An 18,857-nucleotide genomic window follows, 5' to 3' on the forward strand; every position below is an offset into this window, starting at 1 on the left:
CGGTAAGGTGCTGTACACCCTCAGTATTAGTCACATCAGGAGCTTACTGAAGGGGCAGGGGGTTGTGGGAGCTGAGAGCGTGGCAGGGGGTTGTGGGGGCTGAGAGCATGGCAGGGGGTTGTGGGGGCTGAGAGCGTGGCAGGGGGTTGTGGGGGCTGAGAGTGTGGCAGGGGGTTGTGGGGGCTGAGAGCCTGGCAGGGGGTTGTGGGGGCTGGGAGCGTGGCAGGGGGTTGTGGGGGCTGAGAGCGTGGCAGGGGGTTGTGGGGGCTGGGAGCGTGGCAGGAGGTTGTGGGGGCTGGGAGCGTGGCAGGGGGTTGTGGGGGCTGGGAGCGTGGCAGGGGGTTGTGGGGGCTGGGAGCGTGGCAGGGGGTTGTGGGGGCTGAGAGCGTGGCAGGAGGTTGTGGGGGCTGGAGCGTGGCAGGGGGTTGTGGGGGCTGAGAGCGTGGCAGGGGGTTGTGGGAGCTGGGAGCGTGACAAAGTAATGCTGTTACTGTTACTGTTGCACTCTCTGTGTGTTGCAAGGTAATGCTGTAACTTTTGGACTCTGTGTGTTGCAGGGTAATGCTGTTACTGTTGGACTCTGTCTATTGCAGGGTAATGCTGTTACTCAGTAACTCAGTGCTCAGTTTCCACCTCATTTTGTGGGCAGTGAGCACATAGCCTGTCTTCTCTTGAGAGCCAGGTCTGCCTACGGCGGCCTTTCTCAATAGCAAGGCAATGTTCACTGAGTCTGTACATAGTCAAAGCTTTCCTTAAGTTTGGGTCAGTCACAGTGGACAGGTATTCTGCCACTGTGTCCTCTCTGTTTAGGGCCAAATAGCATTCTAGTTTACGTTGCTTTTTTGTTAATTATTTTCTTTCCAACGTGTCCAGTAATTATCTTTTTGTTTTTTCATGATTTGGTTGGGTCTAATTTGGTTGCTGTCCTGGGGCTCTGTGGGGTGTGTTTGTGAACAGAGCCCCAGGACCAGCTTGCTTAGTTGACTCTTCTCCAGGTTCATCTCTCTGTAGGTGATGGCTTTGTTATGGAAGGTTTGGGAATCGCTTCCTTTTAGGTTGTTGTAGAATTTAACGGCTCTTTCCTGGATGTTGATAATTAGCGGGTATCGGCCTAATTCTGCCCTGCATGCATTATTTGGTGTTTACATTTTTTGCAGAATTATGCACACAGTCTCTCAATTTGGTGTTTTTCCCATTTTGTGAAATCTTGGTTGATGAGGCCAGACCTCACAAAGGCAATAGGTTCCTCCCTCTCTCTGAGAGAGAGAGAGAGAGAGAGAGAGAGAGAGAGGGAGAGGGGGAGGGGGAGAGAGAGAGAGAGAGGTGAGAGAGAGACAGAGAGCAAGAGAGCGTGAGAGAGAGAGGTAAGAGAGAGAGGTGAGAGAGAGAGAGAGAGAGAGAGAGAGAGAGAGAGAGAGAGAGAGAGAGAGAGAGAGACAGAGAGAGAGGGGTGAGAGAGATACAGAGAGAGAGAGAGAGAGACAGAGACGGAGACAGAGACAGAGAGACAGAGACAGAGAGAGAGAGAGAGACAGACCGATGGAGAGAGAGAGACAGAGAGAGACAGAGAAGGAGAGAGAGAGAGACAGAGAGCAAGAGAGACAGAGAGAGAGAGAGAGAGAGAGAGAGAGAGAGAGAGAGAGAGAGGGGTGAGAGAGAGACAGAGAGAGAGTGAAAGAAATATGTAACCTCTATATTTCAAGTTTGTGACCTCACATACACACAAACACCAGGTGTGCATCCTTGCAAAACCCCCCTAACATTAACATGTAGATTGTAGTCAATTTTCATTTGCCATTTTTTAATTTTTTGGGACTGGGCTGAGCGGGAGCTGCCCTTCCGTAGGGCCAAGAGACCAGAAGTGACAGAACGGAGTGCTCGGGTTGGGGTGTAGGGTTTGAGCATGGCCTGAAGGTAGGGAGGGGCAGTTCCTCTTGCTGCTCCGTAGGTACAGCGAGTTGCAGTAGTCCAGACGGGAGAGGACAAGAGCCTGGATTAGGACCTGCGCCGCTTCCTGTGTGAGTTTGGGCCGCTTCCTGCGTGAGTTAGGGTCACTTCCTGTGTGAGGTAGGGTCACTTCCTTTGTGGGGTAGGATCACTTCCTTTATGAGGTAGGGTCACTTCCTGCGTGAGGTAGGGTCACTTCCTGCGTGAGGTAAGGTAATTTCCTGCGTGAGGTAGAGTCACTTCCTGCGTGAGTTAGGGTCACGTCCTGCGTGAGGTAGGGTCACTTCCTGCGTGAGGTAGAGTCACTTCCTGTGTGAGGTAGGGTCACTTCCTGCGTGAGGTAGGGTCACTTCCTGCGTGAGGTAGAGTCACTTCCTGTGTGAGGTAGAGTCACTTCCTGCGTGAGGTAGAGTCACTTCCTGTGTGAGGTAGGGTCACTGCTTTGATGTTTGGAGGGAAAGTGGAGGGAAAAATATATATACGTTTACCTTCTTTGGGGTAGGGGGCAGTATTGTTGAATTTTGATTGAAAGCGTGCCCAAATTTTAGTTGCCTGCTACTCAGCCATATAATTAGTAGATTTGGATAGAAAACACTCTGAAGTTTCTAAAACTGTTGTTGACAAAAATGTTGTCTGTGAGTATAACAGAACTCATATAAGCATATATTAGCAACTGGGACTGAGTAGCAGGCGGTTTACTCTGGGCACATTATTCATCCAAGCTACTCAATACTGCCCCTGCAGCCATAAGAAGATAATACAAAACGCAATTTAGAAATTTTGGTTGTGCAACTTTTCTGTTGTTATTGTTGTTGTTATTAGCCATGTCAGTAAAACATTTTTAGATCGAGACTGAGTTCCGGCAGGCCGTCAGTTGCCCTTCCTACATGGTGACTGAAAATGGAACTAATTCCTCACACACAAACAAGCAGACACACAAACAAGCAGACACACAAACAAGCAGACACACAAACCAGCAGACACACAAACCAGCAGACACACAAACAAGCAGACACACAAACAAGCAGACACACAAACAAGCAGACACACAAACAAGCAGACACAAACAAGCAGACACACAAACAAGCAGACACACAAACAAGCAGACACACAAACCAGCAGACACACAAACCAGCAGACACACAAACAAGCAGACACACAAACAAGCAGACATACAAACAAGCTGACACACAAACAAGCAGACACAAACAAGCAGACACACAAACAAGCAGACACACAAACAAGCAGACACACAAACCAGCAGACACACAAACCAGCAGACACACAAACAAGCAGACACACAAACAAGCAGACACACAAACAAGCAGACACACAAACAAGCAGACACACAAACCAGCAGACACACAAACAAGCAGACACACAAACCAGCAGACACACAAACAAGCAGACACACAAACAAGCAGACACACAAACCAGCAGACACACAAACCAGCAGACACACAAACAAGCAGACACACAAACAAGCAGACACACAAACAAGCTGACAGGCTTATTAAAGTAGTTATTTGATTGACAGCCTATTACTAATGGCAGCATCCATGCTGTTCACTTCTGTGGAAAAAAAAAAAAAAAAGTTCTTGATTGCAATTGATATCTCAATGGAAGTAGTGGGTTGTCGTGTGTGTGTGTGTGTGTGTGTGTGTGTGTGTGTGTGTGTGTGTGTGTGTGTGTGTGTGTGTGTGTGTGTGTGTGTGTGTGTGTGTGTGTGTGTGTGTGTGTGTGTGTGTGTGTGTGTGTGTGGGGGTGTAGGGGAGAACATGCTCCCTCTATGTATACGTCACAGCCCTAGCATACAAAGAAATACTCAACCGCCTGATATAATCTCTCAAAATCCCTTTCATTGATTCTCTCTCTCGCTCTCTCTCCATCCCTCAAATCTGTAATCTCTCAATATGTCTCTCTCTCTCCATCTCTCAATATCTCTCCATCTCTCTCTCCCTCTCTCAATATCTCTCCATCTCTCTCTCCCTCTCTCAATATCTCTCCATCTCTCTCTCCCTCTCTTAATATCTCTCCATCTCTCTCCCTCTCTCAATATTTCACCATCTCTCTCTCTCTCTCTCTCTCTCCATCTCTCAATATCTCTCTCTCCCTCTCTTAATATCTCTCCATCTCTCTCCCTCTCTCAATATTTCACCATCTCTCTCTCTCTCTCTCTCCATCTCTCAATATCTCTCCATCTCTCTCTCCCTCTCTTAATATCTCTCCATCTCTCTCTCTCCCTTACTCAATATCTCTCCATCTCTCTCTCTCTCTCTCTCTTAATATCTCTCCATCTCTCTCCCTTAGTCAATATCTCTCCATCTCTCTCTCCCTCTCTCAATATCTCTCTCTCTCCCTCTCTCAATATATCTCCATCTCTCTCTCCCTCTCTTAATATCTCTCCATCTCTCTCTCCCTCTCTCAATATCTCTCCATCTCTCTCTCCCTCTCTCAGTATCTCTCCATCTCTCTCTCCCTCTCTCAATATCTCTCCATCTCCCTCTCTCAATATCACTCCATCTCTCTCTCCCTCTCTCAATATTTTACCATCTCTCTCTCTCTCCCTCTCTCAATATCTCTCCATCTCTCTCAATATCTCTCCATCTCTCTCCCTCTCTCAATATCTCTCCATCTCTCTCTCTCCCTCTCTCAATATCACTCCATCTCTCTCTCCCTCTCTCAATATTTTACCATCTCTCTCCCTCTCTAAGGTACTTAGGCTTCACTTATCAAACAACAGCAGAATGCATCATGAGACAGACACAAACTCACTCACTCACCACACACACACACACACACACACACACACACACACACACACACACACACACACACACACACACACACACACACACACACACACACACACACACACACACACCAAACAGACTCACACACACACACACACACACACACTGTCACACACAAACAAACACCTGCAGTAATCTGCCTAGGGGATAACAACAGCATTTCTCACTCTGACATGACAGGTTGAACTATCTCACAAATTACTCTGGAATGAAGAGAAAAAACGATATACTCTCCATCCCTAGTGGTACCCTGTTCCCTATTTTGTGCACTACTTTAATGTAATGTAGAGTGAAAGGGTGAAGGGTGAAAGGGTACGATATGAGACACAGCCCACAGCTAAAATGTCAACAAAATGTCTGTTCTCTCTCTCTCTCTTCCATCCAGTTGTTTCCTCTCTCCTTTCATCACTCCACATCTCAGCTAACTCCATTGTTATCTCTCTCTCTCTCTCTCTCTCTCTCTCTCTCTCTCTCTCTCTCTCTCTCTCTCTCTCTCTCTCTCTCTCTCTCTCTCTCTCTCTCTCTCTCTCTCTCTCTCTCTCTCTCTCTCTCTCTCTCTCTCTCTCTCTCTCTCTCTCTCTCTCTCTCTCTCTTCTCTCTCTCTCTCTCTACCTCTCTCTCTCTCTCTGTCTCTGTCTCTGTCTCTCTCTCTCTATCTACCTACCTACCTACCTACCTACCTATCTATCTATCTATTCAATTTTCAAATTCAAGGGGCTTTATTGGCATATTAACATTGCCAAAGCAAGTGAAGTAGATAATATACAAAAGTGAATTAAACAATAAAATGAACAGTAAACATTACACATTATACATACAGAAGTTTTAAAACAATTAAGACATTACAAATGTCATATTATATATCTATATACAGTGTTGTAACAATGTACAAATGGTTAAAGTACACAAGGGAAAATAAATAAGCATAAATATGGGTTGTATTTACAATGTGGGTTGTATTTACAATGTGGGTTGTATTTACAATGTGGGTTGTATTTACAATGGTGTTTGTTCTTCACTGATTGACCTTTTCTTGTGGCAACAGGTCACACATCTTGCTGCTGTGATGTCACACTGTGGAATTTCACCCAGTAGATATGGGAGTTTATCAAAATTGGATTTGTTTTCGAATTATTTGTGGATCTGTGTAATCTGAGGAAAATGTATGTCTCTAATATGGTCATACATTGGGCAGGAGGTTAGGAAGTGCAGCCATGTCTGCCTACGGCGGCCTTTCTCAATAGCAAGGCTACACTCACTGAGTCTGTACATAGTCAAAGCTTTCCTTAATTTGGGTCAGTCACAGTGGTCAGGTATTCTGCCGCTGTGTACTCTCTGTGTAGGGCCAATATCATTCTAGTTTGCTCTGTTTTTTGGTTAATTCTTTCCAATGTGTAATTATCTTTTTGGTCTCATGATTTGGTCTAATTGCTAACCGTTCTCTCTGTATATATATGTATCTATCTATCTTCCCTCTCTCATTCCATCTCTCTCTCTCTCTCTCTCTCATTCCATCTCTCTCTCTCTATCTCCCTCTCTCTCATTCCATCTCTCTCTCTCTCCCCTCTCTATATCTCCCTCTCTCTCATTCCATCTCTCTCTCTCTCCCCTCTCTATCTCCCTCTCTCTCATTCCATCTCTCTATCTCCCTCATTCCATCTCTCTCGCTCTCCCCTCTCTATCTACCTCTCTCTCATTCCATCTCTCTATCTCCCTCTCTCTCATTCCATCTCCCTCTCTCTCATTCCATCTCTCTCTCTCCCCCTCTCTATCTCCCTCTCTCTCATTCCATCTCTCTCTCTCCCCCCTCTCTCTCCCTCTCTCTCATTTCCATCTCTCTCTCCCCCCTCTCTCTCTCCCTCTCTCTCATTCCATCTCTCTCTCTCCTTCTCTCTCATTCCATCTCTCTCTCTCTCCCCTCTCTATCTCCCTCTCTCTCATTCCATCTCTCTCTCTCCCTCTCTCTCATTCCATCTCTCTCTCTCCCCCCCTCTCTCTCCCTCTCTCTCATTCCATCTCCCTCTCTCTCCCCTCTCTCTCTCTCTCGCCCTCTCTCTCATTCCATCTCTCTCTCTCTCTCTTTCTCTGTCATTCCATCTCTCTCTCTCTCCCTCTCTCTCTCTCTCTCCCTCTCTCTCATTCCATCTCTCCCTCTCTGTCATTTCATCTCTCTGGGGGCTTCTACACCTCGTCTCCTCCTCTCCCCTTCATCTTTCCATCCTACCATCACATTCTTCATTCAGGACACTTAAGAGCTCTCTACCTCATCTCCTCCTTTAACCTGTATCCCTCCATTCCATCCAGGACTCTGGGGTCTCCTTACCTTCCGTACTCATCTCCTATCTTCCTCTCCTCTCGTCTCTCCACACATGTTTATGTTACTACATGATTACATATCTGTTATATCATAGTGTTGATGTCTTCACTATTATTCTACAATGTTCTTACTTTTTGTTCATCCTTCAATCACAAATCACAGATCCTCATCGGGCATCCTCATCGGGCATCCTCATCCTCATCGGGCATCCTCATCCTCATCGGGCATCCTCATCCTCATCGGGCATCAAACCCATCATCTCTTTCCTTTCTCCCTCATTCCCTCACTGGCTCAACTATTGATTCCTCTAATCCTCTACAACATCTCCCACCCCACCTCTCCTCTGTTCCCTTCAACCCTGTAATCTATGTTATGTTTTCATTGATAGCGATTTTGGACAAGGATATTTCCACTGCTTTTATTTTGACACATCCATGATGATCATTGGGATGTGAAGACGCCATGTTTAGTGTTTATGGAACAAATCAGCCCTATGTTGGTTTCTTTCTCTCTCTCTCGCTCTCTCTCTCTCTCTCACACACACACACACACATACACAAACGAGGATGATGCCTCAGTGATCTTGATAGGGAGAGATATCTATTATTAATTTCTGAACAGCCAGATGAAAGGGATGGATTCATGAGAGCTGCCAGGTCAATCATTAGTAGGCAGGAAGAGTAAACGCTCACAGACTTATGGATGGATTCATCAGAGCAGTCAAGTCAAATCATTAGTAGGCAGGCAGAGTAAACGCTCACAGACTTATGGATGGATTCATCAGAGCAGTCAAGTCAAATCATCAGTAGGCAGGCAGAGTGTGTGTGTGTGTGTGTGTGTGTGTGTGTGTGTGTGTGTGTGTGTGTGTGTGTGTGTGTGTGTGTGTGTGTGTGTGTGTGTGTGTGTGTGTGTATGTCTGTTTCTGTGTCTGTTTCTGTTTCTGTGTGTCCGTACCTGTTTGGCCAGTTTGACAGAGTCAGAAGTCAGTCGGTCTCTTAGATGAGGGTCCAGGTCGGCCGCGGGGGCAATCTCCACCACCTACAAAACACAACACCATTTTATTAACAACACCGCCTTCAAACACAACACAACTTTATAAACAACACTGCCTTCAAACACAATACAACTTCATTAACAACACCTTCATTAAACAGAGACAGACTTTCACATCGAATAAAAAGCTAAACAGGAGCAAGGGTTAAAGGACAACATCTCAAAAACATAATTTGACTAAAATAAAACAATATATAACACATTACAATATATATGATGTCATTAGAGAAGTAGACATTGGCAAATAAGAGACTTGGAAACTGAAGTATTACAAAAAGTAAAGTCATAAAAAATAAGTTATAAATACTAAAGTGATAAATACTGAAGTAATAAATACCAAAGTAATAGATATTAAAGTGATAAATACCAAAGTAATAGATATTAAAGTGATAAATACCAAAGTAATAGATATTAAAGTGATAAATACCAAAGTAATAGATATTAAAGTGATAAATACCAAAGTAATAAATAGTAATAAATACTAAAGTAATAAATAGTAATAAATAGTAATAAATAGTAATAAATAGTAATAAATACTAAAGTAATAAATAGTAATAAATAGTAATAAATAGTAATAAATAGTTATAAATAGTATAGTAATAAATAGTAATAAATAGTAATAAATAGTAATAAATAGTAATAAATAGTAATAAATAGTATAGTAATAAATAGTATAGTAATAAATAGTAATAAATAGTAATAAATAGTAATAAATAGTAATAAATAGTATAGTAATAAATAGTAATAAATAGTAATAAATAGTAATAAATAGTATAGTAATAAATAGTATAGTAATAAATAGTAATAAATAGTATAGTAATAAATAGTATAGTAATAAATAGTAATAAATAGTAATAAATAGTCATAAATAGTAAAGTAATAAATAGTAATAAATAGTAATAAATAGTATAGTAATAAATAGTATAGTAATAAATAGTATAGTAATAAATAGTAATAATAGTAATAAATAGTAATAAATAGTAATAAATAGTATAGTAATAAATAGTAATAAATAGTAATAAATAGTAATAAATAGTATAGTAATAAATAGTATAGTAATAAATAGTATAGTAATAAATAGTATAGTAATAAATAGTAATAAATAGTCATAAATAGTAAAGTAATAAATAGTAATAAATAGTATAGTAATAATAGTAATAAATAGTAATAAATAGTATAGTAATAAATAGTATAGTAATAAATAGTATAGTAATAAATAGTATAGTAATAAATAGTAATAAATAGTCATAAATAGTATAGTAATAAATAGTAATAAATAGTAATAAATAGTAATAAATAGTAATAAATAGTAATAAATAGTATAGTAATAAATAGTAATAAATAGTATAGTAATAAATAGTAATAAATAGTAATACATAGTAATAAATAGTATAGTAATAAATAGTAAAGTAATAAATAGTAATAAATAGTAATAAATAGTAATAAATAGTATAGTAATAAATAGTAATAAATAGTAAAGTAATAAATAGTAATAAATAGTAATAAATAGTAATAAATAGTAAAGTAATAAATAGTAATAAATAGTAATAAATAGTAATAAATAGTAATAAATAGTAATAAATAGTAATAAATAGTATAGTAATAAATAGTAAAGTAATAAATAGTAATAAATAGTAATAAATAGTATAGTAATAAATAGTAATAAATAGTAATAAATAGTAATAAATAGTATAGTAATAAATAATAAGTAATAAATAGTAATAAATAGTAATAAATAGTAATAAATAGTATAGTAATAAATAGTAATAAATAGTAATAAATAGTATAGTAATAAATAGTAAAGTAATAAATAGTAATAAATAGTATAGTAATAAATAGTAATAAATAGTAATAAATAGTAAAGTAATAAATAGTAATAAATAGTAATAAATAGTAACAAATAGTATAGTAATAAATAGTAATAAATAGTATAGTAATAAATAGTAATAAATAGTAATAAATAGTAATAAATAGTAAAGTAATAAATAGTAATAAATAGTAATAAATAGTATAGTAATAAATAGTATAGTAATAAATAGTAATAAATAGTAATAAATAGTAATAAATAGTATAGTAATAAATAGTAATAAATAGTATAGTAATAAATAGTAAAGTAATAAATAGTAATAAATAGTAATAAATAGTATAGTAATAAATAGTAATAAATAGTAATAAATAGTAATAAATAGTATAGTAATAAATAATAATAAATATTAAAGGAATAAAAAGTAAAGGAATAAATAATACAGGAATAAATATATTTTTTATACACTTGAAAATATTTACAAAACATGTTTTCGCTTTGTCGTTATGGGGTATTGTGTGTAGATTGATGGGGAAAACCTGTATTTGATTAATTGTAGAATAAGGCTGTAACGTAACAAAACATGGAAAAAGGGGAGGGGTCTGAATACTTTCCCGAATGCACTGTGTATATGCGGTACCAGTCAAAAAATGTGGACACACCTACTCCTTCCTGGGTTTTTCATTATTTGTACTATTTTCTACATTGTACAGTTTTTTATTGAAGACATCAAAAGTATGAAATAACACATCTGGAATCATGTAGTAACCAAAAAATGTTAAACAAATGAAAATAAATTATTCAATGTAGCCACCCGTTGTCTTGATGACAGCTTTGTACACGATTGGCATTCTCTCAACCAGCTTCATAAGGTAGTCACCTGGAATGCATTTCAATTATCAGGTGTGCCTTGTTAAAAATGTATTTGTGTAATGTATTTCCTTCTTAATGCGTTTGAGCCAATCAGTTGTGTTGTGACCAGGTAGGGGTGGTATACAGCAGATAGCCCTATTTGATAAAAGACCAAGTCCATATTATGGCAAGAACAGCTCAAATAAGCACAGAGAAATGACAGTCCATCAATACTTTAAGACATGAATGTCAGTCAATACGGAAAATGTCAAGAACTTTGAAAGTTTCTTCAATTGCAGTCGCAAAAACCATCAAGTGCTGTGATGAAACTGGCTCTCAGGAGGACCGCCACAGGGAATGGAAGACCCAGAGTTACCCCCTAATGCAGAGGATAAGATCATTCGAGTTACCCCCTAATGCAGAGGATAAGATCATTAGAGTTACCAGCCTCAGAAATTGATGGCCAAATAAAGGCTTCACAAGTTCAAGTAACAGACACATCTCAACATCAACTGTTCAGAGGAGACCGCGTGAATCAGTCCTCCCATGGTCGACTTGCTGCAAAGAAACCACGACTAAAGGACACCAATAATAAGAAGAGACTTGCTTGAGCCAAGAAACACGAGCAATGGACATTAGACCGGTGGAAATCTGTCCTTTGGTCTGATGAGTCCAAATTTGCGATTCATGGTTCCAACCGCTGTGTCATTGTGAGACGCAGAGCAGGTGAACGGATGATCTACGCATGTGTAGTTCCCACTGTGAAGCATGGAGGAGGAGGTGTGATGGTGTGTGGTTCCCACTGTGAAGCATGGAGGAGGAGGTGTGATGGTGCTTTGCTGGTGACAGTCTGTGATTTATTTAGGATTCAAGGCACACTTAACCAGCATGGGTACCACAGCATTCTGCAGCGATACGCCATCCCATCTGGTTTGGGCTTAGTGGGACTATCATTTATTTTTCAACAGGACAATGACCAAACACACCTCCAGGCTGTGTAAGGGCTATATGACCAAGAAGGAGAGTGATGGAGTGCTGCATGAGATGACCTGGCCTTAACAATCACTCTGAGATGGTTTGGGATGAGTCGGACCGCAGAGTGAAGGAAAAGCAGCCAACAAGTGCTCAGCATATGTGGGAATTAGTTCAAGGCGGTTGGAAAAGCATTCCAGGTGAAGTTGGTTGAGAGAATGCCAATAATGTGCAAAGCTGTCATCAAGGCAACGGTTGGCTACTTTGAATAATCTAAAATTTGTTGAACACTTTTTGGGTTACTACATGATTCCATATGTGTTATTTCATAGTTTTGATGTCTTCACTATTATTCTACAATGTTGAAAATAGTAAAAAATAAAGAAAAGCTCTGGAATGAGTAGCTGCGTCCAAACCTTTGACTGGTACTGTACAGAAAGATAGATAGATAGATAGATAGATAGATAGATAGATAGATAGATAGATAGATAGATAGATAGATAGATAGATAGATAGATAGATAGATAGATAGATAGTAGATAGATAGATAGATAGATAGATAGATAGATAGATAGATAGATAGATAGATAGATAGATAGATAGATAGATAGATAGATAGATAGATAGATAGATAGATAGATAGATAGATAGATAGATAGATAGATAGATAGATAGATAGATAGATAGATAGATAGATAGATACCTTCTGATGTCTTCTCTGAATGGAACAGTCTCTCTCATAGAGATGTATATGTTCCCATATTTATCACCTGGGGATGGAGAGTGAGAGAGGAGAGAGAGAGAGAGAGAGAGAGAGGGGTGGAGAGAGGTAGAGAGAAAGAGAGAAAGAGAGAGCGAGGGAGAGAGAGAGAGGGGTAAGAGGTAGAGAGAAAGAGAGAGAGAGAGGGGGGTAGAGGCGAGAGGTAGAGAGAAAGAGAGAGAGGGGGTAGAGAGAGAGAGAGAGAGAGAGAGAGAGTGAGCGAGGGAGAGAGAGGGGTAGAGAGAGAGGTAGAGAAAGAGAGAGCGAGGGAGAGAGAGGAGAGGTAGAGAGAGGGGTAGAGAGAGAGGTAGAGAAAGAGAGAGCGAGGGAGAGAGAGAGAGAGGTAGAGAGAGAGGGGTAGAGAGAGAGGTAGAGAGAAAGAGAGAGCGAGGGAGAGAGAGAGAGAGAGAGGGTTAGAGAGAGAGGTAGAGAGAAAGAGAGAGCGAGGGAGAGAGAGAGAGAGAGAGAGGTAGAGCGTGAGAAACAGGGAGGGAGGGAGGGAGATATTTTGAGTAATTTAAATCCCGAACTTGCCCTGTAGACACTAATTCATCTCCCAATGTCCCCAGACACACACATTTTAAATTGTTGATTTGAATCCACCAATCAAATTGACAAAAAAAGGATCCAAACATTTCAAGGGTCCCTGTTTGCGTGGCCCTCCAGTGTACATAAACCACCTCCTTCTCCAAACAGCTAGTTTGCCCACGACAGCTGAAACAGAGAAGTATCTAGCCAATTGCTTTGCCCTAGTTTTTGTCAGGCCCACAATCTGGAGGCAACGCACTGGAAGCCTGTGTACCTGGCCGAGACTGCCAAAAATCAGAGCCACCAGCTAGCACCTAAATGAGGCTGTCCAAGCATGCCACGAGCGGCTGGTACACACACACACACACACACACACATTGGCAATTTGTAGCCAACAAATTCCCCTTTAATGAGGCAGAGTAATGAAATACAACTCCATACCAACTCTCGCACGCACATACACACACACGTACATGCACGCACATACACACTTACCCAGGATCTGAACTTCTATGTGTCGTGGTTTCTCGATGAACTTCTCCACAAACAGAGCTCCGTTCCCAAACGCTGTCAGAGCCTCAGAGTAGGCCCTGTGGTAGTTCTCCTCCAGTTCCTGTTAACATAACCAATCAACCAATCAGCTGTCAGAGCCTCAGAGTAGGCCCTGTGGTAGTTCTCCTCTAGTTCCTGTTAACATAACCGATCAACCAATCAGCTGTCAGAGCCTCAGAGTAGGCCCTGTGGTAGTTCTCCTCTAGTTCCTGTTAACATAACCGATCAACCAATCAGCTGTCAGAGCCTCAGAGTAGGCCCTGTGGTAGTTCTCCTCCAGTTCCTGTTAACATAACCAATCAACCAATAAGCTGTCAGAGCCTCAGAGTACGCGCTCTGAGAGGATGACACGAGTTCCTGTTAACACAACCGATCAACCAATAAGCTGTCAGAGCCTCAGAGTACGCTCTCTGAGAGGATGACACGAGTTCCTGTTAACACAACCGATCAACCAATCAGCTGTCAGAGATTCAGAGTACGCTCTCTGAGAGGATGACACAAGTTCCTGTTAACACAACCGATCAACCAATCAGCTGTCAGAGATTCAGAGTACGCTCTCTGAGAGGATGACTCCAGTTCCTAGAAGAGATAGTCAATCAATCAAGTCAATCAATCAATCAAGAAAATCAATAGTTAGTCAAAGACTGACCAACCAGGATTGGGTGGGTTACTTTCTGAATGTAATAGGTTACTTTCTGAATGTAATAGGCTACTTTCCGAATGTAATAGGTTACTTTCCGAATGTAATAGGTTACTTTCTGGATGTAATAGGTCACTTTCTGAATGTAATAGGTCACTTTCTGAATGTAATGGGTTACTTTCTGGATGTAATAGGTTACTTTCTGAATGTAATAGGTTACTTTCTGAATGTAATAGGTCACTTTCTGAATGTAATAGGTTACTTTCTGGATGTAATAGGTTACTTTCTGAATGTAATAGGTTACTTTCTGAATGTAATAGGTTACTTTCTGAATGTAATAGGTTACTAGTTACCTGTCCAAATCAGTAACTTAACTTTTGGATTCCCCCAAAAACTCAGTAACGTAATCTGATTACATTTAGTTACTTTTAGATTACTTTCCCCCTTAAAGCATAAGAAGAAGACAGAAATGTATGTTACCAATTGAACGACATCTATTGCAGGATAAATCCATGTTAAAGTTTACATAACGGGCCACATAACGGATGTTAAATTGTACTTTATGGGTTGGTTATATAGGCTTCTTCTGACCCATCACTTTCTACTACATAAAGTAATATGATTCAATTATATCTTTACATTAAAAACCAAAGTCTATCAGAATTCCAGTCATTCCTATAAATGTTATACCCCTTGATCTTCAAGAACAGGACTTGGAAATATGGAAGAATAGATTATCCAAATGGTTTTACCTGAGCATAACCCCCAAAATTAAGGACTAATTAACCAGCGCTACTCTGTGGTAACCAGTCTCAGATGAATAGACAGAGCTATGGATGCAAGGACTGACCAACCATGATAAAAAAAATATATATATATATAGTTTTAACCATGTTATGAGGCTATGCAGTGTTTGTTTACATTTACAATGTTTAAAAACATTGGAGTAAAACAAGCTTATATTTTGAACACAGCTCATGAGGCATTTATAACTTATATTCTTCAAGAATCAATGAATATGTATATATATATAGATATAGATAATACTTATTTTCCACCATAATTTGCAAATAAATAAATAAAAAATCCTACAATGTGATTTTCTGGATTTCTGTTTTCAGTTTTCAGTTTCTTCTCATTTTGTCTGTCATAGTTGAAGTGTACCTATGATGAAAATTACAGGCCTCTCTCATCTTTTTAAGTGGGAGAACTTGCACAATTGGTGGCTGACTACATACTTTTTTGCCCCACTGTATATATACATATCGATATAGATATAAAGATATAATTTATATAATTTCTAAGTCCAAAAATTGATGTAGCAACTACAAATTGCCTCTTTACGTCTATCAAAAGTGTGTGAGTTTGACATTCGGCCTACGGAGGGTTTCTTTATCAGCATGAATAATTAGATTGAGCAATAAAAACTCCACGTTTACTCTATAGGCTGGGATCCACACTATGCAGCTGTTATTCTATAGGCTGGGATCCACACTGTTATTCTATAGGCTGGGATCCGCACTATGCAGCTGTTATTCTATAGGCTGGGATCCACACTATGCAGCTGTTATTCTATAGGCTGGGATCCACACTATGCAGCTGTTATTCCATAGGCTGGGATCCACACTATGCAGCTGTTATTCCATAGGCTGGGATCCACACTATGCAGCTGTTATTCTATAGGCTGGGATCCACACTGTTATTCTATAGGCTGGGATCCACACTATGCAGCTGTTATTCTATAGGCTGGGATCCACACTATGCAGCTGTTATTCTATAGGCTGGGATCCACACTGTTATTCTATAGGCTGGGATCCACACTATGCAGCTGTTATTCTATAGGCTGGGATCCACACTATGCAGCTGTTATTCTATAGGCTGGGATCCACACTATGCAGCTGTTATTCTATAGGCTGGGATCCACACTATGCAGCTGTTATTCTATAGGCTGGGATCCACACTATGCAGCTGTTACTCTATAGGCTGGGATCCACACTATGCAGCTGTTACTCTATAGGCTGGGATCCACACTATGCAGCTGTTATTCTATAGGCTGGGATCCACACTATGCAGCTGTTACTCTATAGGCTGGGATCCACACTATACAGCTGTTACTCTATAGGCTGGGATCCACACTATGCAGCTGTTATTCTATAGGCTGGGATCCACACTGTTATTCTATAGGCTGGGATCCACACTGTTACTCTATAGGCTGGGATCCACACTATGCAGCTGTTATTCTATAGGCTGGGATCTACACTATGCAGCTGTTATTCTATAGGCTGGGATCCACACTATGCAGCTGTTACTCTATAGGCTGGGATCCACACTATGCAGCTGTTATTCTATAGGCTGGGATCCACACTATACAGCTGTTATTCTATAGGCTGGGATCTACACTATGCAGCTGTTATTCTATAGGCTGGGATCCACACTATGCAGCTGTTATTCTATAGGCTGGGATCCACACTATGCAGCTGTTATTCTATAGGCTGGGATCCACACTATGCAGCTGTTACTCTATAGGCTGGGATCTACACTATGCAGCTGTTATTCTATAGGCTGGGATCTACACTATGCAGCTGTTATTCTATAGGCTGGGATCTACACTATGCAGCTGTTATTCTATAGGCTGGGATCCACACTATGCAGCTGTTATTCTATAGGCTGGGATCCACACTATGCAGCTGTTATTCTATAGGCTGGGATCCACACTATGCAGCTGTTACTCTATAGGCTGGGATCTACACTATGCAGCTGTTACTCTATAGGCTGGGATCCACACTATGCAGCTGTTATTCTATAGGCTGGGATCTACACTATGCAGCTGTTACTCTATAGGCTGGGATCTACACTATGCAGCTGTTACTCTATAGGCTGGGATCCACACTATGCAGCTGTTATTCTATAGGCTGGGATCTGCACTATGCAGCTGTTGCAAGATCGCATTTTTCACTGGCTGTCCACTGATTTCAAAAACAATGAACGATAAGCAGCTTAAACTTCTTGAATTCAACCATTATTGGGTTCAAATACACATTTAGATTTGTGAATAGCCGTCCAGAATCACCACAATCCGTAAGGCGCAAATAGCTAAATGAGAGAGCAGCAGTGTGATTCACATCAATGCGCTGTGTAGATATCAATAAGAAGTGACATCCGTATCGCCGTAGACGACACCACTGATGTCATCCTTACCTCCAAGCGTTTATTCAAGTTGGTTCATCTTTGGATGCCGACAGCAGTCGCACCATTGGAAGACATAGCTTGGTACTGTAGCCTACAAAATAATATTCCTGCTCTTTTCCCACAATCCATTAAACACATTTGGTGTGTCATCATAGTGGTCTCTGACATCATAGTGGTCTCTGACATCATAGTGGTCTCTGACATCATAGTGGTCTCTGACATCATAGTGGTCTCTGACATCATAGTGGTCTCTGACATCACATCATAGTGGTCTCTGACATCATAGTGGTGTCTGACATCATAGTGGTCTCTGACATCACATCATAGTGGTGTCTGACATCATAGTGGTCTCGGTCATCATAGTGGTCTCTGTCATCATAGTGGTCTCTGACATCACATCATAGTGGTGTCTGACATCATAGTGGTGTCTGACATCATAGTGGTCTCTGACATCAAAGTGGTCTCTGACATCACATCATAGTAGTCTCTGTCATCACATCATAGTGGTCTCTGACATCATAGTGGTCTCTGTCATCACATCATAGTAGTCTCTGTCATCACATCCTAGTGGTCTCTGACATCATAGTGGTCTCTGTCATCATAGTGGTCTCTGACATCATAGTGGTCTCTGACATCATAGTGGTCTCCGTCATCATAGTGGTCTCCGTCATCATAGTGGTCTCTGACATCTTAGTGGTCTCAACAACAATAATTTCCCCCCAAAAAAGGTTTCCTAGTAACTTAAAAACAATACTTTTATTCAGAATATACAGCTGAACAACAAACCATTACTGCATAAGGGAGCATCATCAGCTATATGACAGAGAATGTGTGTGTGTGTGTGTGTGTGTGTGTGTGTGTGTGTGTGTGTGTGTGTGTGTGTGTGTGTGTGTGTGTGTGTGTGTGTGTGTGTGTGTGTGTGTGTGTGTGTGTGTGCGTGAGTGTGTGTGTAATATTATTAAGAAACTATATCTTCTTTTCTTTTTTTGTCTGTCATCCTCTGAGGTTTGAATTGATGAGTGGTGTCCTCTCTTTCTCTCTCTCCCCCTCTCTCTCCCTCTCTCTCCCTCTCTCTCTCTCTCTCTCTCTCCCTCTCTCTCTCTACCTCTCCCCTCTCTCTACCTCTCCCTCTCTCTCCTCTCTTCTCTCCCTCTCTCTCACCTCTCTCTCTCTCTCTCTCTCCCCCCTCTCTCTCTCCTCTCTCTCTCCCTCTCTCTCTCCCTCTCTCTCTCACCTCTCTCTCTCTATCTCTCTCTCTCTATCTCTCTCTCTCCTCCCTCTCTCTCACCTCTCTCTCTCACCTCTCTCTCTCTCTCTCTCTCTCTCCCTCTCTCACTCTCTCACCTCTCTTCTCGCTCTCTCTCTCTCTCTCTCTCTCTCACCTCTCTCTCTCCCACTTCTCTCTCTCTCTCTCCTCTCTCTCTCACCTC

General features: G+C 40.8%; 1 protein-coding gene across 1 annotated transcript in view; it reads right to left on the reverse strand.

The window, feature by feature from the left end:
* Positions 1 to 18,857, reverse strand: part of LOC109883969 (pyruvate carboxylase, mitochondrial-like) — a gene marked incomplete in the record, with an annotated part of 159,587 nt that overhangs the window by 96,680 nt on the left and 44,050 nt on the right. The window contains 4 exon segments of the mRNA XM_031793066.1: positions 8,032 to 8,115; positions 12,462 to 12,511; positions 12,514 to 12,528; positions 13,542 to 13,659. Coding sequence (XP_031648926.1) covers positions 8,032 to 8,115; positions 12,462 to 12,511; positions 12,514 to 12,528; positions 13,542 to 13,659 — 267 coding nt within the window.

The sequence above is a fragment of the Oncorhynchus kisutch genome, linkage group LG16, assembly GCF_002021735.2.
Source record: "Oncorhynchus kisutch isolate 150728-3 linkage group LG16, Okis_V2, whole genome shotgun sequence".
Lineage (NCBI taxonomy): Eukaryota > Metazoa > Chordata > Actinopteri > Salmoniformes > Salmonidae > Oncorhynchus > Oncorhynchus kisutch.